The sequence below is a fragment of the Electrona antarctica genome, assembly GCF_951216825.1.
Source record: "Electrona antarctica genome assembly, chromosome: 15".
NCBI lineage: Eukaryota > Metazoa > Chordata > Actinopteri > Myctophiformes > Myctophidae > Electrona > Electrona antarctica.
This window is the reverse complement of record NC_136796.1, coordinates 35,390,217-35,409,845: the sequence shown is the minus strand read 5'-3', so window position 1 is coordinate 35,409,845 and position 19,629 is coordinate 35,390,217. Positions and strand designations below refer to the sequence as shown.

The window sequence follows — 19,629 nt, the reverse complement described above, 5'->3', positions numbered from 1 at the left end:
TACTAGTAGTTTTGGCTCTGTGGGCAGGTGCCAAGTGCTGCCTGAAAAGGAAGATCAGCATCAAAATAAAGCTTGTCAATGTATGGAGGCACACAGTGCTGTAAAATATCATAATAGATGGTTGTGTTGAGACTCTGGACTTGACAAAACACAGTGATGATTTAGGCCATGTTATCTGCTGGTGTTGATCCATTGACAATGAAAACTTAACAATGGTTTCAACACAGCCATCTTTTTAGAGTACATTGTGCTTCAGTATGTTGACAAGCATGGAGATGCTAATTTTCCTTTTCAGCTCGATTTGGCACCTGCCCACAGTGCCAAAACTACTAACTGGTGTACTGACCATGGTATTACTGTGCTTAACTGGCCAGCGAACTGGCCTAACCTGAACCCCACAGAGAATCTAGGACTAGGTTGTATTGTCAAGAGGAAGGTGTGAGACATGAGACTCAACAATGCAAATGCATTTATGGCTGTTTCACTATCAAGAACCACACCACCAATGAGAACATTAAACAGATGTATTGATAACAGGAAGAAAGACATGATCATGAACACCACCACGGGGTGATGGCCCACGACGGGCCATCGACGGCGTCAGGGATTTGAGCCGAGGTGGGGAAGCTTCGGGGATCCGGCATGCTCCCGAGGCACGTCAGACCCCCCTTAGGGATCGAAGATGTTAAGGGAGTAGGATGAGAATTGGGGTGGGGGGGTGGGATGACAAACAGGGGGGAGAATCGGGGGTTGGATGGGCATTATATACGCAGGTGGAGGTGACCCGATTGGAGGTGGCTTGATAGGAGGTGGGGGTAGCTGCGTTGGAGGTGTGGTCCTGCTCCTGAACTTCAGATATGATCTCCATTATCAAAGCAAACCTGGGCTTCCATAACACCTCAACATGTCATGCCACATTGATGAAATAATTTGTTCAAAAGTAGCCCAGACCAAGTATTGACTGACTGCATGTACATTAATATACTTTTCAGATGGTTGAGATGTTGAGATAGGATTTTTTTATTTTCATGAGCTGTACGCAATAATCATCAAAATTAAAACAAAAAAGGTTTTAAATTTCACTTTTTATGCACAATGAATTGAGAATATATGAAAGTTTCACTTTTTGAATTATATTACAGAAGAAAATGAACTTTTACACAAGATTCTAATTCATTGAGATGGACCTGTATACTTACAACAGTCTACTACAGAGAAGGAGAAGCTAAAGAGAGTACTCCTTCATAGTGGGATAACACCAGCAAAGTTGAAGTTGACAATTTTTGTTATGTTAACAAAAACACATCTTCAAGATCCTATAAAGGAGATGTTATAGAAAAACAACAGGATTCAGGAGTTCCGCATTTAATAGGCCTATAGATTGCAGCAGTGGTTGTTGGGACTTGGGAGTGTTAACTTTGCACTGTGTGGGTTAATAGGTTACATTCTTTGGGCGTGGTATTGTTATGTCTGAGACTAGATACACAGACCATGAGACCCATAAATCTCATCATGGATGCCTTTGCCATCAAACCAAAAGACACCAGTAGCCTCCCCTTCACACGTGACGTGACACGCAGTTGTAATCAGGATAGGAAAGTATTAACATTAATTACCTATATTATTATCATTTTGATTGATTGATTGATGTATTAACAGTTTGCAGAATTACAGTACATTTCAAGTACAACTCAATACAAAAAATGTTAACAGTGAGTGGACGACACCATAAAGCATTACACTTGTTTACAATAGGGCCCACCAATTTCAATTAATCAAAACATTCAGAGACGTACGAATATACACAACTATATAGTCAAAACGTTTAGGCCTACGTACATTCATCGAGAGCTTATTGTTTGCAGTCCAAGTTCTACCTGTTCACAGTGCACACACACACCCAGCCAAGGCCGATGACTCTACTCCTTTCAAAAGAGAGAACAGAATACCATTTCCTAGTTTTTTGAGCTTCCTTGGTTTTTTTCCCCTGCTTTGTTGTGCCTCCTCTCCGTTGCCATGGCAATAGGTTGAGGACGGAAGTGTCAGCCTCATGCCCATGCAAAGGGAGAAATTTGCTTCGTCGGATAAGTTAAACAAATTACAGCGTCAAGGCTGCCGCTGAAGAAAGAGAGAGGGAGAGCAAGACGTTTTGTCTTCATAAAAAAGTGTAGCCTACTAGACGTTTTTAAACAAGATTAGTCTACATATTCATTCCACTCTAGTTTCACCCGCCCTCTGTCCTGACGTCAGACAATTTAAATATGAATGAACTATTGTACAACTACAGTAATAGTACAACACCAGACACTTGCTATTTAATTATACAAGTGAACAAGGGCGCGTCCGCCCTGTCCTGCGGGGGTTTTTGACTCTATGTTTTTGACACACCTGACCAACACTACAACACACAATATTTTTGCCTGGATTTTTCTTTTATTTATTTTATCATGCAGCCTGGACAGTGAGTGACAAGCAGGAATTTGAAATACATTGTTTTCAACGAGGGCGGCGCAAATAAGAGCTATTTTAGCCATGTGTGCAACATGACAACTGTTTTAAAGTATTGTACAGTGACTGACAACTAAAGTCTCTGAAATGTTTTTGACGTGGCTCTGGACTGACACATTACTCCCCCGTTTGTTCTCGAGCGCCCATTGGCTCAGAGCAGTGTCAGTCACTCCTGCCCACCAGAGATGCCCCTCCCCCTTCTCCCGAGTCTCCACCACACACACACACACACACTCACTGACACAGAGTTGAGCGGAGCGGTAGCCGACGTTAATATCCAACTATCTCTGGGTATATACTTCTTCATCCCAGAAGAAGCGTAAGTCTTTATAATTGTTATTTTTTGTAAACGGGTCCATTCCTATGGTGGTCCGGTCGTGAGTGTATGTATAAGGAGTTTGTGGTTTGTGGCGTGCCTGTGCTCGTTTAGCTTCCGTTTGAATGAAACGACCAAAGTTGTTGACAGACAGCCAGGTGACTCCGTCTCCTTTTCGTTCTACAGAGGGAATATTCGCGGTCGATAGAATTATTAATGGGATTCGGGCGCCAGGCGGACGTACTGTAGCACTATAGTCGGGGCATGGTGTCGTCTCGTCTGTCAAAGGCACCGTGCAGCGAGACGAGCTGCTCTTCTCCGGTGACTTTTTTTGGGTGTCACTCACGGGGAGCTTTGGGTGCCGCTGTGAGCACATGGGGAACCGAACCGCAGAACATTTTGTCTTTGCGCTGAGGTTGACTTTGCTGTGTTGGCTGTTGGCAAGAGAGGAACCGCGCTTGCTGGCTCAGAATGGTGGTTGTCTGGTTGACGACCCCGGCTGCTACCATTGTTGACTTTCAGGGATTCAGGCAGGCAGGCACGCAGAGGCTATAACTTATCCCATTACCCATGGGACAGGGAGTAGGGAAATTGTAATTACGATTTATAAACAAACTCCCGGTCCCAGTCGCAGTTTTAAGCTATTACCGCCGTGAGAATTGAAGTGTTTTGCACTAAGCTAAAAATGTGAAGGTTATGCATGGGCTATAGTGGGTCATTGTATAGACAACAGGTCATCTTACAACATGCACAGTAGCCTGCCTCCAGCAGGCAACAGATGTTACATCCATTCCATTCAGATAGCTACACCCTGTAGTGTAGATGATTAGATCAATAGTTAAATGCATTCTTCTAACAGATGTCTGATAGCCTACACAGAAACAGGGACATTACCTCCATTCAATAATATGGACAACAGCGTGTTACATTCAGTTCATAGATGTTCCATATTCATATACAGTAGGCTATACAGAGCAGTTGGGACGTCACATCAATTCAAACATTTGATATAAGACCTCCTGTAGCCATTACAACAGGTCAGGCCAACATATGTTATGTTACATGAAAGTGTTTCATTTACAGTGTAGGGCAATAGCATTGTTACAGCCATACAAACAGATGTTTCAGATACAGAAGCAGCCTACAGTGCAGGACAACAGACTTTGTACCCATTCAAGCAGATCTTTGATACAGTAGTCTGCAGGGCAGGGCAACAGGGATGTATCATGTTACTTGCATTCAAGCAGAGGTTTCATACAGTAGCCTGCCCTACACAGTACAGGGCAGTTACATCCAGTCAAGGTGTGATCTACAGTACTAGTCCACAGTGCGGACCAACTGGCCAACATACGTTACATCCTTCACAAATATGTTAGATATCCAGTATCGGTGCAGGGCACGTGCAGAGACGTTACAATGACAACAACATCCAGTCAAACAGTAGTAGCCGAGAGGAGCACACACAGCAACATTGACAGTCACATTACAGCGATTCACAGAACATGTTTGGTATTCAGGATACAGTGCATGGCAACAGGGAGGGATATTACATTGATTGAAAAATGTTTGACATACAGCAGCCTACAATGGAGGTTGGGGCGACAGAAATTGCATTCTTTCAAACTGATATGCAGTAGCGTTTAAGCGTTGCCTTAGGCTAGGCTACTAGTACTACCACATACAGTATGTGACAAATGTTACTTTTCCTTTGTACCATTTTAGGCACAATTATGTTTGGGTCTTCTTTATAGAGCCAGCCCTCAATGTAAAACATAGCGGTCACCTCGGAGTCGGAAACGTACATTACTTTGCCTGCAGAAGTGTGTAGTGGTCCCCACGTGTCCCTATGACTCACACGCAGAGTTATCTCTGTCATTCCCTCCCTCCCTTCCACAACACCCACTTAAAGGCTGGTAAATACAGAGAACCCCCTACCGCCAGTGCCCGTGACTAATGCACTGACTGATTAGACTCTCAAAATACTCACCCCGTGATCTATAGTTGTCCTTCTCCTATGTAGAGACTGTTTGTGTGTTAACTTAAATGATGATATGTGTCCTACATTCCAGCCAAGGCAGCCGGTGATTGGTGGATGGGGATTTAAAACTATATTACTATAATTACAAATTTCTAGTGAGAGGGAAATCACGGCGTTTGAGCGGACCTATAAATAGCCCTCCATGCTGCTTTATGCCCTCACATTCTTCCTTCAAGACCAAACAATCTGAATATAGTACTACGGTATCCCCTCCCTTGCCTTCGGTTTTGTATCCATGGCAACCCAGAGACGGAGCAGCAATACAGCATGGCCCTCGTCTCAGAAGCAAGGAGATGGAACATATTTTGCTTTGTGCCTTACACCAGGGGTGGGCAACTTTGACGATGGAGAGGGCGGGCCACTATAGTTCCACTGTTCCATGCACACTCACTCCAGAGGGCCACATTGCATATTACTTCTTTGCTATAGCCTGTTTGAATTATGTTTGGCTATTTTTGAATTGGAATGCTGAAAAGTAACCTTTTTATTTAATTTCAAATGCATTTAGTTATAGTTATATTAACTTTATGAACTAAATACATTGGACGCATTAATGTGGGGGCAGCATGTGGCCCTCGGGCCGCCAGTTGCCCATGCATGCCTTACACAATATATGGATGGACATCCTAACTCCCACATGGCATCTCTCTCTCTCTCTCTCTCTCTCTCTCTCTCTCTCTCAGCTTCACTGTGATTAATTTAATGTGCTGACTTGTGACTTGTCACATTGATGCTGTGAACTCTTTTATTTAATGTTTGCAAAGATGACAGGCTTGTGCCACATTATTATTACTCATGTTTGGCTGCTAAACTTTGTTAACGATATGTTATATGTTTACTACCTGGAAACAGGTCAATGGCTTCAGCATGTGCAGCCAGGCATACAACAGTGTTGGACAGTTCATTGCAGCCAATCCAGAGGCAGATGTAGGGACTTAATCCATTCTCTCCAGCTATGTCGTGAAAGGATTTGGCCGTTGATGGATGATGCTGCTGCCGGATGGATGTGGGCCTATTTCAAGCAACTTGTGCCAGCTCAGTATCATAATCGGCAATATATACACAGATTTAACACCATAATTCTGTGAAGAAGCTTTGCCAGAATATTCCGGAGCATTACAAGAGGCCGTGTCACAGATGGACCTTCTGTGAAAAGGCCCATTTGCCTGGCTGGCCGTATTTGAGGATAGTAGTATCATGCATGTGCTACAGATACTGTAGTTGGGTGGTTGATGATGGCAAATGGCAATCCTACTGTTGGAAGTGTGCGTGTGCGCACTTGTGGCTGGCGTGCAGCATGTGTCCGTCCTTGACTATTCTAGTATTTTCACTCGGCTCAACTGTGTTAAACTAAATGCTGTTAATGTATTTCTAATGTCATGTCAAGACCAGACATTTCTGAGACAACATAAGCATTTCCAAGTGTTCGTTTTTCTCCGAGGAGAGAGTGAGAGAGAGAGAGAGAGAGAGGCATGTAAGTGATCAATCTCAGGCTTAGAGTAGGATAAGGATACAGGCGATTTGACAGCCGCAGCTGTGTGTGGGGGGGGTCTGAGGCAGAGTGCTTGGCTTTATGCTGGGACAAGTACACACAGTCAAAATCCTCCAATTTGAATCACCCCAATCTGGGAACCCATTCGGTTCCCGGCTTTGTTTTTGGCTCCTCCCCTTTCATAGTCCACTTCCTCTCGGGTGCTTCTGTATTTATTGCCACTAACAACAACACTACGTGTTTAGGGCAGTGGTGCTGCTGCTGAGAGATTACACGAACCCTAGCTTCCCTATTCGGGGGCCTAGGTGAACATTCACCTGTATGTCTAGTTTTTTCCAGATAGGTCACCCTGATAGAACGGAATAAGGGCCTTTCTCAGCCCCGCCCCTCTCCCATTGTTGTCTCCACCAGGCCGAAGGCATGGGGAGAGAGTATGTTTTGCACTCCGTCCGTGTGTCCGTGTGTCCGTCCGTCCTTCCGTCCGTCCGTCCGTTACCAGCTAATCTCCGGCACCGTTAACCCGGTCGATGCCAAACTTTGCACACACACTCCCTGGATGCCAACGATGAACCTCTGCCCCACATTTTCCAGAACGGCCTGTTATAGCGCCACCATGAGGCAGCTTTTCAAATGTTTTACCTAAAACTGCACCGATCTGCGTGAAACGTTGCATGCACACTCCCTAGAGGCCAAGGACAAACCTTTGACCTGCATTTTCCGCATCTGCCTTTTATAGCGCCACCAGGAGGCCGACTTTTGTAAAACACATTTTTTGATATTACTCCTCCAGATTCTGTCCAAAAATCTCACAAATCGTTACACAGTATCTCTATGGTCATGTGCTCAAGTTGGATCTGTCCCATATTTCATATTCCATCCTAATTGGCTATAATTGGCTTTCACAGTTTGCAAGATTGCCCCGTTTTGAACAAAAGCCTCAAATCATGAACGCAGCATGCAATTTACGTGAAATCTTTCACACATTTTCTTACTAGGCTGAGGAATATATCCCACCCTTTTCACATTGGCCTGTTATAGCGCCACCAACAGGTTGATTTTTGCAAAACACATTTTTGGAACAAAATGCCTCAAATCATCCAATTGCCATCAAAGGCGTATGAAGAAATAGCAATCGGTACACATGATCTCTGTAGTCATGTGATCAAGACGAGTCTGTTGGATTTCTCAGATTGTACACCGATTGGCTAAGATTGCTTTCAGGAGTGGCCCGTTTTGTACAAAATGCTCAGTGCACATGTCCTGCTCATCCAGAATTCTATCCTCAGAGATGCTATGAGTGATCTGGCTCTGCATTTCCTCAACAAAATGAAGAAAATTGTTGCAAAAACAAATACAAATAAACATCCTCCTAAACATTTTGCCAAACATCACACACACTCCTATCCTCCTGGTGGAGACATGTGCCCGGAAGGGTACTTTTTCTAGTTTATATTGTGTTTAGGATCCAAGATGGCCACAGCACCAGGAGGGGGTGGGGCGCATATATATATATATATATATATATATATATATATATATATATATATATATATATATATGGCTCACCCGCTCTAGAGAGCGACGTTGCTATGTGGCGTCCATGTTACCGAGGGGCAGCATAACATTGTGTCTATGGGGCTTGTACTTTTTAAATAACCATAACTTTTGCATTTTTCTCAATTTTCAACGGTTTGTTATAAACGTCAGAGACGTCCGCATACTTATATGCTTTTATACGACGTTCATATAAAAAACAACATTAAGCAGATACGCATCCTGAATTATAAGCCAACCACATTGACAATGTTTGTAATAAACCAAAACTGTAGCCCCTCAGCAAGGTGGCCGCTGGGTGAACTATGTCAGAGACCGCCTTGAGCCATCTAGCCTTTATATACTGTATGTCTTCTATGGTAGGGCGGAGGTGAGCGGGCGGGGTCAACATATGCCCTTAGGGCTGCATTCAAGACACTTGCCTTGTTTCTGACACCTGACTTGTGTCTGAACACAGCTTTGATGGATGTGTTCTGCCCCCCCCAAAGCATTTTCCCTAAATCTGTGTCCAGTTTAAGTGCAGGGCTAATAGCTAAAGATATTATGCTCAACTTTGAGTGTGTCACCACGTGTGTAACATTCACATGACTAGTACCAATAAAGCATTTCTAGCTGCCTTATCTGACATTATGTAAATAATTCCTTTTCCTGTCGGGCCATTTGCTTGCCTGTTGTCCGAGTTTTTCCATTCGCCACAATTGACCGTTCAATATGACCCATTTTAACAGCTGCTCTCAAGAATAATTGTGATAAAAGTGATTTAAGTGATAAAAAAAGCAACCTTTTTTAGATGAAACCTCAGCTGCTGTGTGTGTGTGTGTGTGTGTGTGTGTGTGTGTGTGTGTGTGTGTGTGTGTGTGTGTGTGTGTGTGTGTGTGTGTGTGTGTGTGTGTGTGTGTGTGTGTGTGTGTGTGTGTGTGTGTGTGTGTGTGTGTGTGTGTGTGTGTGTGTGTGTGTGTGTGTGTGTGTGTGTGTGTGTGTGTGTGTGTGTGACCCGAATGCGACCCCAATCAGTTGACTGCTCAGTGTAATGGCCCAGCTGCAGGGGTTAATGGGTCGTACTCAGACAGAGATACACACTCGGTCACTTAATGGGAGCAGTTGGCACCGCTCAAAACCGAAACAAACGGTTAGAGGGAGAGGGTGGAGAACTGAGAGATTAGCAGGTCCATGGTTCAAAAAGGAAGGATAGATTGATGATGAGAACTGATGGTACAAGACATGTTTTGAGACTGTTAAGAGTATAGAGCCCGACCGGTATATCGGTTTGGCCAATGTATTGATTGATGGATTGAATAATTTATTAGCATGTTTATAAAGCAGTTTAAAAAACTATGCTAAAAGGAATGGATAATTATACAAAAAGCTCTGGGGGCTTGTTTCCATTCTGTCCATGATGTCGCCCATTACACTTTTGGCGATATCAGTTTTGGCTTTGTGAGCTTGTTGTAGATGTGCTGTTTCTGCTATCGTTGGGAAAATGTTTGAAAATGTGTGAACATTTGTCAACATGGAAAAAAAATATCGGGATTATCTCAAATGAACTGTGATTAGGCGATTATGTAATAATGGTTATGGTTCCTTGAAAGGCATTCCAGAGATGGCTGCACTGCACAATGCCTATAAGCCCCAGAGCACCGACTCAGCACTTAAAAAGAACAATCATAAAGTAGCCAGATCTGCGTGACCTCATAAAATCTCCTTATTGCCATCAGCGTTTAACTTTTCTTTATTTCCCGGCTCATTTAGGCCTCGTGAATCTGAGCCGTTGACCCTCTGTGACACCAATGACCGCCTTTCCATCTCCTTAACAGGTCATTTACAAGGTGTAGTGCCATTAATGATTGACTCCCATTACGTAAGAGCGAAGACAAAACTCTAGTGCTTCTAGTCTTACAGTGCAGTCGCGGGCAACTAGTGTACACAACACCACAGTACACACTCTGCAAATCTGCATGCACTTGAGGTAAGTAGGGCACTCTGCGAGGCGTTTTATCGCCTAGACTAGTGACATTTTAAGTTCAAGAAAAGATATAGTACTACCGCTGCTGCATGATTCTAGCCTGCGCTCAGCCTCACTCCAGCTTTCAATCCACAAAAGGGACAAAGTTTCAGATAATGAGGTTGTTTGGGGCACAACTAAAGGAGAGAATAGAGTCTTTCTCTGAAACGATGTGTGCTTTAAGTGGTGGTGATGTCTTGCCGCAGGGAAGTGTTTCATTGGAAAACCTTTGCTGTCGACTTGTGTAACAGTGACAGGAGAGGTGACGGTGAGTCTATAGGCGTGGAAGCCAGGGTGTTATGTAAAGTGGGGCTTGTTTGGTGTCCCCCCCCCCCCTCCCTCCCCATCAGTATTTACAGTAGAAGAAGTTTACAGCTATGGCTTGGCTGTAAATCACTGCTGGAAGTTTTTAACTTTCATTGCTATGTGCTTTAACAGAGTGTTTTCAAGGTAGAAATGAATGCACAATTGCTTTTGGTGCGATAGTGGCCTATGGACGTTGCTGTTTTGTATAGCGCCTTGTTATACTTTTGTCAAGTACTGTATTGGGTTATGAGTAATGAATACCAAATCTGGGCACTGTGCCTGTCCTTGGACAAAAGAGATTTTTTTTAAATCCCAAAATGTCCTAGTTTTGTACAGGAGAAATGATAGACAACAGTAGTTACCGCTGCGTGTTAAGAATTCTCTACATAAGATTGTACTAGTTCATGTAAGAATTCATGCATGGAAATTCATTTATCCATGCATTATTACAGAGGGATAATCATGAATTTACATGAGTTCATAGTGTTTCATTCATGAACCTCTTCATGAACAAACACATTAAGTAAAGCATTAACGAAGGTAAATAGCCTACATCAGTGGTTCCCAAACTGTGGTGCGTGCACCCCTTGTGGTGCGCGAGTGCCTTCTAGGAGGTGCGCGACATGAAAAGTCTAATGGTGGTGCTATGGTTTTATTTTAAATATATTAACATAATATGCCAATATATGGCAAGTTTGAAGTATATGCAGAATATAGCCTATGCTGCATATATAAGCCATATTCAGGTTCATATATGTGCATATATGTGGATAAAAAGGAAAAATATGTCTCTATATAGCTTATGGAACCCAAGACTAATATGTGTTTAATTGTTCCAAATTGATCAACAATAACGTTTCTTTCAAGGGCAAGAAATGAAACACACACACACACACACACACACACACACACACACACACACACACACACACACACACACACACACACACACACACACACACACACACACACACACACACACACTTCTTCCTTCAAGACTATTAGACTAATGTCTGTTTAATTGTTTCAAATTGATGCTCAACAATAAAGTACTTCATTGGGGTCTCCCATGGGTCTATACTCCCTCTATTTTCGCTCTACTACACCAAATCTCTTTGCCAAAAATAGCCGATTTACAAACTCACATGCGTCGCATGATGTGTTGTGAGCTTGCCTAATGTTCACTTATGACATTCCCAGAATAGGGATGGTAGTACAGTTCTTATGTTAATGATTAAGTAATTAACCACATGAACTTCATGTGGTTTTATTATTTAATACAGAATAACAATTCACCATGATTAAGTTACATGTCTGTGGCATTTGGGCCACAAACATGATGAACTCATGAATGGACGATGCTTAATCAGTGGCGATTATTTACGATGCAATACATGTGCTCAGTGCTGTGGCGGGTTGGATTCCATTTAGTTGTGAACTACTAAGAAGAAGAAAAATGATGTTTAACAAGTCATCATTCATGATGTAGGATACTACTTGCCTTAGTTAATGTTTAAATTATTCATACATGAGGGCATGAATGAGGCACTGTGTGTGACTGTGAACTCATGTCAATTCCTGATTTTAAATGAGGTATTATTGATGCATGGAATAAAGCATTTCTGCATGCAGTAGTTCATACATGAACTACTGCTATTTTACAGTATGTGTTACTCCATAGATTGGAAAAGCTCTGGGTGCTTAAATAAACCTGTAGCCTGTCACTGGATGAACTCAGTGAAATTACTCTGTCTCTCAAACCAACCAAGTCTTGCTTCTTTTAGTGTTCATGGCACTATATTTTGACTGCACAGCGTGTCGTGTGTTGTTGGTCTGCTGGTAGCTTTAAGTATGTTGGTTTGCGTGTATCGAGGAATGGCTCGCATTCTTTCCTGCTGATGACTCATGTCCTGGGCTGCACAGAGCGGATTTTAGGAGAGGCCTTGGGGAACTACAGAATACACAGGCAGGCACATACACAGACGCATGCGCGCACGCACACATTTGCATGCATGCACGAATGGAAATCCCATGGGCATGCACTCTTTGTGTTATCCCACCGGTCAGGAAAGTGTGCAGTTGTGCACCTCACTGAAGGGAGTGGCTCTAAAACACATTCAGACTAGACATACAATGCATACCATGAGCTCGCGCGCAGGCACACACACACACACACACACACACACACACACACACACACACACACACACACACACAGGAACATGTCATTTGGCGAGATAGGAATGTACTGTATGTTACATCACAGGAGAAGGGTGTGAAGATGAAGCTCGCTGTTCAGGTATGAAGGCGTCGGACTCTGTAACGGAGTGTTGATCTTGGCAGCAAATATTGATTTTAGTTTAAGTCGTAGTCTCTTGAATAGTTTTCATTTAGTTTTAGTCGCATTTCAATCACCTGGAATGTTTTAGTGTTAGTCTAGTTTTAGTCGACGAAATATCATAAGATTTTAGTCGACTAAATCTACAGTTTATTTAGTCGACTAAAATGTATTTTGGTGGGCCTTGATGCTGTTGTGATGACGTTGTAAAAATAGCCGATCTGCTATTTTAAATAGATTTTCAGCATGCAACCCTTGTGTAAAATGACTTATACTGGATCTCTTGTCCACTAGTCCCTTCCTAACATTTTAGTCTAGTTTTTATTTGTTGACGAAATGGTCAATATATTTAGTTTTCAATTAGTTTCCATTTAGTTTTCGTCAGTGAAAAAATCACACCCGTGTGAACTGAGTGGTGCAAGGTCTTATATAGCCTGATCAGCTGTGGTCTGACGTAATGTCAGTGACCATAGTAACCATGCTCGTTTTTTTGGTACGAACAAACAAACACGGGTACACGGGTACAAAGCCAGTTGTTTGAGTGGTTTGCACCACTCAAAAAAAAAGGTAGTCGACGAACCTTTTTTGTTATAGTACCAGTAAGACGCCCTGAGGGCGAGAAGCGGCAAGGTCGCGTGCACACATCTGCCTGGGTGACGGCAGACGGCAGACTGCTGGGCGAGCGCTGGCGCTTTGGCATGGGGGCTTGGGGGGTCAGATCAACATATGGAATGAATTCTGTACTGGCCATATATATGGAGCGTGTCTTGAGTGTACAGGGTTTGATGAGGTCAGATCAACATATGGAATGTCAGAACAGGTCAGCTCCATATATGGAGATCTAAGGGTTTGAGGTCAGATGTAGAGTTGCTGGCCGGCTCCATATATGCAGATCTATGTGATGATCCAGTCTTCTCCATGTATGGTTATCCAGGGTTAGATGAGGTCAGTGTCGTGATCTTCATATATGGAAATGGCCATATATGGTGGAGTGTTCTGTCATGAGGCACCATATATGGAGATCTAAGGGTCTTCATGGTGTCACGAGGCGTGACCATATATGGAGACGTGATGCCACGAGGCAATATAAGAATAATTTCAAATTTGAATTATGCTTGATTTCCCTTAATTCAAATATCACTTTTCTTTTTCTTTTTTGTGATAATCCTCCCTACTATCGAGTGTGACAATATAAGGAGTTCCTCCCTGTCCCCAGTTCACCCCTGAGGTCAAACAAGCTTAGGTTTCGTTTTTGGCTAAAGGGCGCCATCTGACACCGCCATACGGCGGTAGCAGTGAGTTCCTCCTCCTGCTCCCATCTGGCCTCTCTCGGGCAGAGACGATGCACTCTGATCAATATTGATCGGAGCGATATGCGTCCGTATGTGGCCGCATCGGGATCAACACGAGACTGGTGACGTATTGTAGCTGTGCCACAGCGCAAATGTAAACACAACCTAACAGGACTACAACTCTAATGTAAACACAACCTAACAGGACTACAACTCCAGATTATTATGGATTTTGGCTTTTTGTCCCGCTGCTTCGGGTTCATGGTTTCTGCTTGAGAGAGACCAGATGCAGGCAGGAGGAGGGAACTTATGAACTCAATACTGACACAATCTGGCGGAGTCAGGTTACCATCCTTCATCCAATCAGGATGGAGAGGGGCCTTCCTGCAATCATGATTGAGCAGAGGTGGGCCTTGGTGTGTGCGCTGTTGGCCTGTTGCGCGTTCCCTCACTGCAGACTAGAGCATGTGTACATCTTGTTACCGGGGCGGACTGTTTTTTTCACCCAAATCACTGACTGAATGCTCCTTTAAGTAGCATGTGACATGTCAAACTAGGTATGATTCTGTATCAATTGCATCCAAAAACACTCCTTCGGTTAGAAACGGCCATAGCCGTCTTCACAAAATAGGATGAGGTCATCACATTTGGGCAAGTGGCTATGGCCGAATTTAGGAGGAGCCCAAAAAACCTTAAAGGATTACTATTGCAATTTATTTTGGGTCACCCCCCTTCATTAGCTTAGATTGACTGGCCTATAAAAGGACCACCTTCTTGCCTTTCCTGGGTCCCACATGGTGTGAATTTGCCACTAGTTCTGGGTTCCTGCTGCAGTCAGTGACCTGGCAGCCTCATCCTTCTCTCTGGGGTCTGTGACCCGTGGTAGGTCCCCGTCCATGATGTGACCATAGATGCAATTCAATTCTCAATTCAAAGGGCTTTATTGGCATGAGTAAACATACATTTACACTGCCAAAGCAATCAAAACAAAATGTACATACAATTGAAAGTCAGAATCTCCAATAAATCAATGTCTATGTACCAAGATCACTCGATGCAGATAGTGCACACACTATGATTAGTCTTTACGGTGGTTGTGTTCCACACAACACAGCAGCTCATGAATCTTGCTGCTGTGTTTGCACATTGTTGTACTTCGCCCAGCAGATATAGCCATGTTTTCAAAATCTCTGTGGGTGATTGTAATCTGTGGGATTTATGTGTCTCTGATGTCTTGGTGTAGTGGACAGATGGTTAGGAAATAGTAGCTCAGTTTCCACTTCATTTTGTGTGCACCATATACAGTACCTGACCTGGTGTTAGCTGTTGTAATTCATTCAACAGCTTCGAGTTCAGGTTCGAGTTCTGTTTGAGTTATTCACTGCTATAGGTCCTGCAAATCCACTCCCATTCAGGCAAAACACTCAAGCAAAAGAGTCTCACGTCACTCAGGGACTCAAAGAATCTTGGGTAACGAAGGCAAAGCCTTTGGCTGCCATGTTATTTGCATGTGTCCAAACTGAAGTGGCCGCTGATATGCAACATATAGTAGCGCTTTAGAAGGAAAAGCAATGTCCTCTCCACACTCTTGCTGTGTGTGTGTGTGTGTGTGTGTGTGTGTGTGTGTGTGTGTGTGTGTGTGTGTGTGTGTGTGTGTGTGTGTGTGTGTGTGTGTGTGTGTGTGTGTGTGTGTGTGTGTGTGTGTGTGTGTGTGTGTGTGTGTGTGTGTGTGGTGTTGGTACACCACATTCAGTTTGTCCATGCTTTTGTGAATGACGAAAACTAAGCTATGATGACTAAAACTAAGTAACTAAATATACTGACATTTTCGTCAACAAATACAAACTAGACTAAAATGTTAGGAAGGGACCCAGTAGAGAAGAGATCCAGTATAAGTCATTTTACACTTGGCTGCATGCTGAAAATAGCAGATGTACAAGCTCACAAGTAACGCGTCGCAGCGCGACGCATTGTGAGCTTGTAGATCGGCTATTTTCAGCAAGTGTAAAAACTGTCATTACGATGGCATCAAGGCCTTCCAAAATGCATTTTAGTCGACTAAATGAACTGTAGATTAGTCGACTAAAATCTTATGATTTAGTCGACTGAAACTAGACTAACACTAAGACATTCCAGGTGACTAGTAAAATGTGACTGAAACTAAATGAAAACTATTCAAGAGACTAATGACTAAAACTAAAATCAAAACACTGATGTACACAGTATAGTGGAAGTTGAACTCTGAACTCTGAACTCTGTGTGACTGTGTATACGAGTCCACCGAACTGATGAGTTGGAGTCTGGAGATAAAATGTTGTTGCTCGGTTTCCTATTAATCATTCAGTCTCGTGACTCTCGTCATGTGTATGTCGTCAACATTGGCTGTGACCAAATTGTCACGTCAAGACAAGTATATCTGTATAGTACATTACACAAAGGCAATTCAAGGTGCATTTACATAAGTTGACATGCAAGACGGCATCCAAATATATATATAAGGCATTTTTAAAATAAAATAATTATTCTAAAAAGGTATAGGCTTAAATGTGAAGTTTCTTAGTCAAAAGTAGTGGAGAAAACAGACTGTAGCATAACATATTTTAGTCTGGATTTAAAATTAGTCAGAAGAGTTGGTGCGAGCCTCAGATAGTTGTTCCAACTATTGACATAATACTAACTCTGGAAAAAGTTAGTATATTCCTGGAAGATGTCAGTCATACATCAGTCATTACTAGAATTCCCCGCTTTTCTTCTCTGTACCACCTAGGTATATATAAGTCATTTTAACAGCTGTTTTTTTAACCACTTAAGGCCTGTGTAATATACTTTGTTGTTCAAAAATAGCTGCTCAATGGATCTTTGAAATGTAATCTTATGAAAAGAAAGATGACAAAGAATTCACCTTTTTATTGACATGCCCAAAAGAGGGCCACCAGGGTTAAATGGTTTAGCATCTCAGCAGATAATGTCCTTCCCCAGTGATCTCTGATTAGTGTGATCTATGATTGTTGCTGTGGCTTCCACACAGAGAGAATGATTATGTCCCTCCCCAGTGGCACTGCTGTGACCTCTGATTGTTGTGGCTTCCACAGAAACAAGACCGCAAGTGGCTGAAAGCGCCGTGGAAAGATGACATCACTGTCACCTACTCACAGTGACAGCAGTGGCTCTTCTAAGCATGACAGCAACCAGGTTTGTGTGTGTGTGTGTGTGTGTGTGTGTGTGTGTGTGTGTGTGTGTGTGTGTGTGTGTGTGTGTGTGTGTGTGTGTGTGTGTGTGTGTGTGTGTGTGTGTGTGTGTGTGTGTGTGTGTGTGTGTGTGTGTGTGTGTGTGTGTGTGTGTGTGTGTGTGTGTGTGTGTGTGTGTGTGTGCGCGCGTGCGTGTGAGCGTGTGTTCTCATGGATTTCCATGTGTGTCGTCCATGATCTTCGGCCATAATACAAATATATAAGAAAAACAGGAACTTTATACTTTGTACACTTTGTTGCCAATACTTACTTTACGTATGTAATACTTACGTACTTTTACTCAAGTAAATTTTGATTACCGTACTTTCACTGGTAACGGAGTAGTTCTATATTGCAGTATTGATACGTTTACTTAAGTAACAAATGTGAGTACTTTTTCCACCACTGGTAAACAACAAGGGACAGCTGATGGCACTCAGTGGATGATGAAGGGACGGGACACAGCTGGTATAGCACACAATGGGATGGTAACTGCACAGGGGGGGGGGGGGGGGGGGGGGGGGTGGAGAGGGTGGGAGGCGAGGGGCAGACAGGGGGGTGATGACAAGCCTATTAAACACCAGTGGTGGTCCGGTGGAACAGTACTCACATTTTCAGTGATGCAAATGGCCTGCATCCTGCATCCTTACTTAAACTCATTAAATTGAGATAGGACGCAATCATGTCACCCTCTGGGGATCCTGGGATGCAATACTGTACTCAGTCAGTACTTTACTCTAACGTTGTTGAAGTAGGACTCCTAAAATGTCCCTGGGACCCATCTAAAAGACCACCCCTGGGTCCCCCGACCCATTACATTGAAAACCTATTTACATCACTGCATTTCATACTTAAGTAAAAGTATAAATAACGCAATATAGAAATACTTTGTTACAAGTAAATGTCTGGAATTCAAAATGTACTTGAGTAAAAGTACAAAGTACTGTATTGGTATCAAAATGTACTTAACAGTTTGACTGCGGAATTAATTAATCGCAATGCCCCGTTGACTGCCTAGATTTCACTAACCTTCGAAGAACCACCGCGACAACATCATCGTTCCTTTTCATGAAAATACGCTTTAAAATGGTGTGATCCTTTGTCGTAGTGTTGAAAAATAGTGGCGATCAACAACGAGGAGCGGAGGAGGAACGCGCCCACTGCGCGCCACCGCTTGCGAATTAAACAATGAAAACGTAACTCGTGTAACTCGTTATTGGGAGGGAAGCTGTTCTACAATCAATTAACTTGTGTAACTCGTGAATGGGACGGAAAGTGTTAAAGTTCCAAAAAGTAAAAGTACTCTGTGTGCATTTCAAGTTTTCAAATGTACAGTATATAACAATCTTTTGAACATACCGTAGTTGATCTACAAGCTATTTTCAAATGGCCGAAATGTATATAGGGCTGATGTGGTTAATGTATGTTTTGTTATAATGGGACACTTGATACTATCAATAAAAACAGAAAAGCCAAAAAACTAATCTAAAAAAAAGAAAAACTGAGTAGTTCTATAATCAAAACCAGCTGTGTTTGGAGATCACGTAGCGACGGGAATAAATCGGGTGAATGAAATCAAGATTCATTTTTATTCATGCAGGACTCGACAAGTCATCACGCAGCACATTTTCGTTCAAAGGAAGTAATTAAAATTAGATTTTTAGATTAGACATATGATTTGGCTTTTCTGCCTTTATTGATAGATACAAGTGAAGAATGACAGGAAAGAGGGAGGGAGAGACATGCAGCAAAGGTCGTCATGAACGGGACTCAAACACGCGACGCGCTGTCAGGCCAGAGCCTATGGCATGCGCCTGGACCACTAGGCCAGCGTGCGCCTCAGAAATGTTCCCATTGTTAAATTGGCATAGATTGTTAGGTATGATGATGACCACGGATATGCTCTAAAAGTGTGGGAACTTCTTTTCTTTTACATTTTTCTTCCCACGATTTTGTAACCCAGTGTCAATTATCGAATGTAATCCTGGGCGCTACACTCCCTCTGCCAACCTGGGGAGAGCAACAGACTGACCTCATGCTTCCTTCTATGCACAAGGAGTCCAATGGAAACCACTATTAAAGTTGACCCAAAAAAAAAAAAGTTTAGCTCGTAGAACTTAATCTATTCCTGTCCTGCCTAGTCTAGATGCTGATGAGAAAGTCTTAAGGAAGTCAAAACAGATAATTATGTGCAGTACATGATGTGTGATTAATGAAGGGCATGACAGGGCAATGTTATGACTACGCCCATACAACAATAAGTCATCTCTCTCTCTCTCTCTCTCTCTCTCCAGGACAGCTGGGAGATAGTGGAGGGCCTCAGGGGGGTCCCTGCCATCATGCAGGAGCCTGACAAACAGGAGGGGCTCCTGCTCAAGAGGAGGAAGTGGCCTATGAAAGGATGGCACAAGGTGAGCCTCACACCAGAGCTCAAATTCAACAAGGAAATAAAGGAGATCTGGAGGAAAGGAGAAATCTGCTCACACACTGTTGATTTCGTCGACAAAAAATGTTTGTCGACTATCTTTTTTTCACTGATAAACTAAATGGAAAACT

General features: G+C 43.0%; 1 protein-coding gene across 3 annotated transcripts in view; it reads left to right on the top strand.

The window, feature by feature from the left end:
* The first annotated feature begins 2,735 nt into the window (after positions 1 to 2,735).
* LOC306938932 (oxysterol-binding protein-related protein 3-like) overlaps positions 2,736 to 19,629 on the top strand; it is a 42,459-nt gene continuing 25,565 nt past the window's right edge. For 2 of the 3 annotated variants that reach the window (XM_079523309.1, XM_079523308.1), the window contains exons 1-3: positions 2,736 to 2,827; positions 16,939 to 17,038; positions 19,368 to 19,484. In XM_079523309.1, coding sequence (XP_079379435.1) covers positions 16,976 to 17,038; positions 19,368 to 19,484 — 180 coding nt within the window. In that variant the 5' untranslated portion in view covers positions 2,736 to 2,827; positions 16,939 to 16,975. The remainder of the gene's footprint in view (positions 2,828 to 16,938; positions 17,039 to 19,367; positions 19,485 to 19,629) is intronic. The other variant, XM_079523310.1, reaches the window with a different exon arrangement.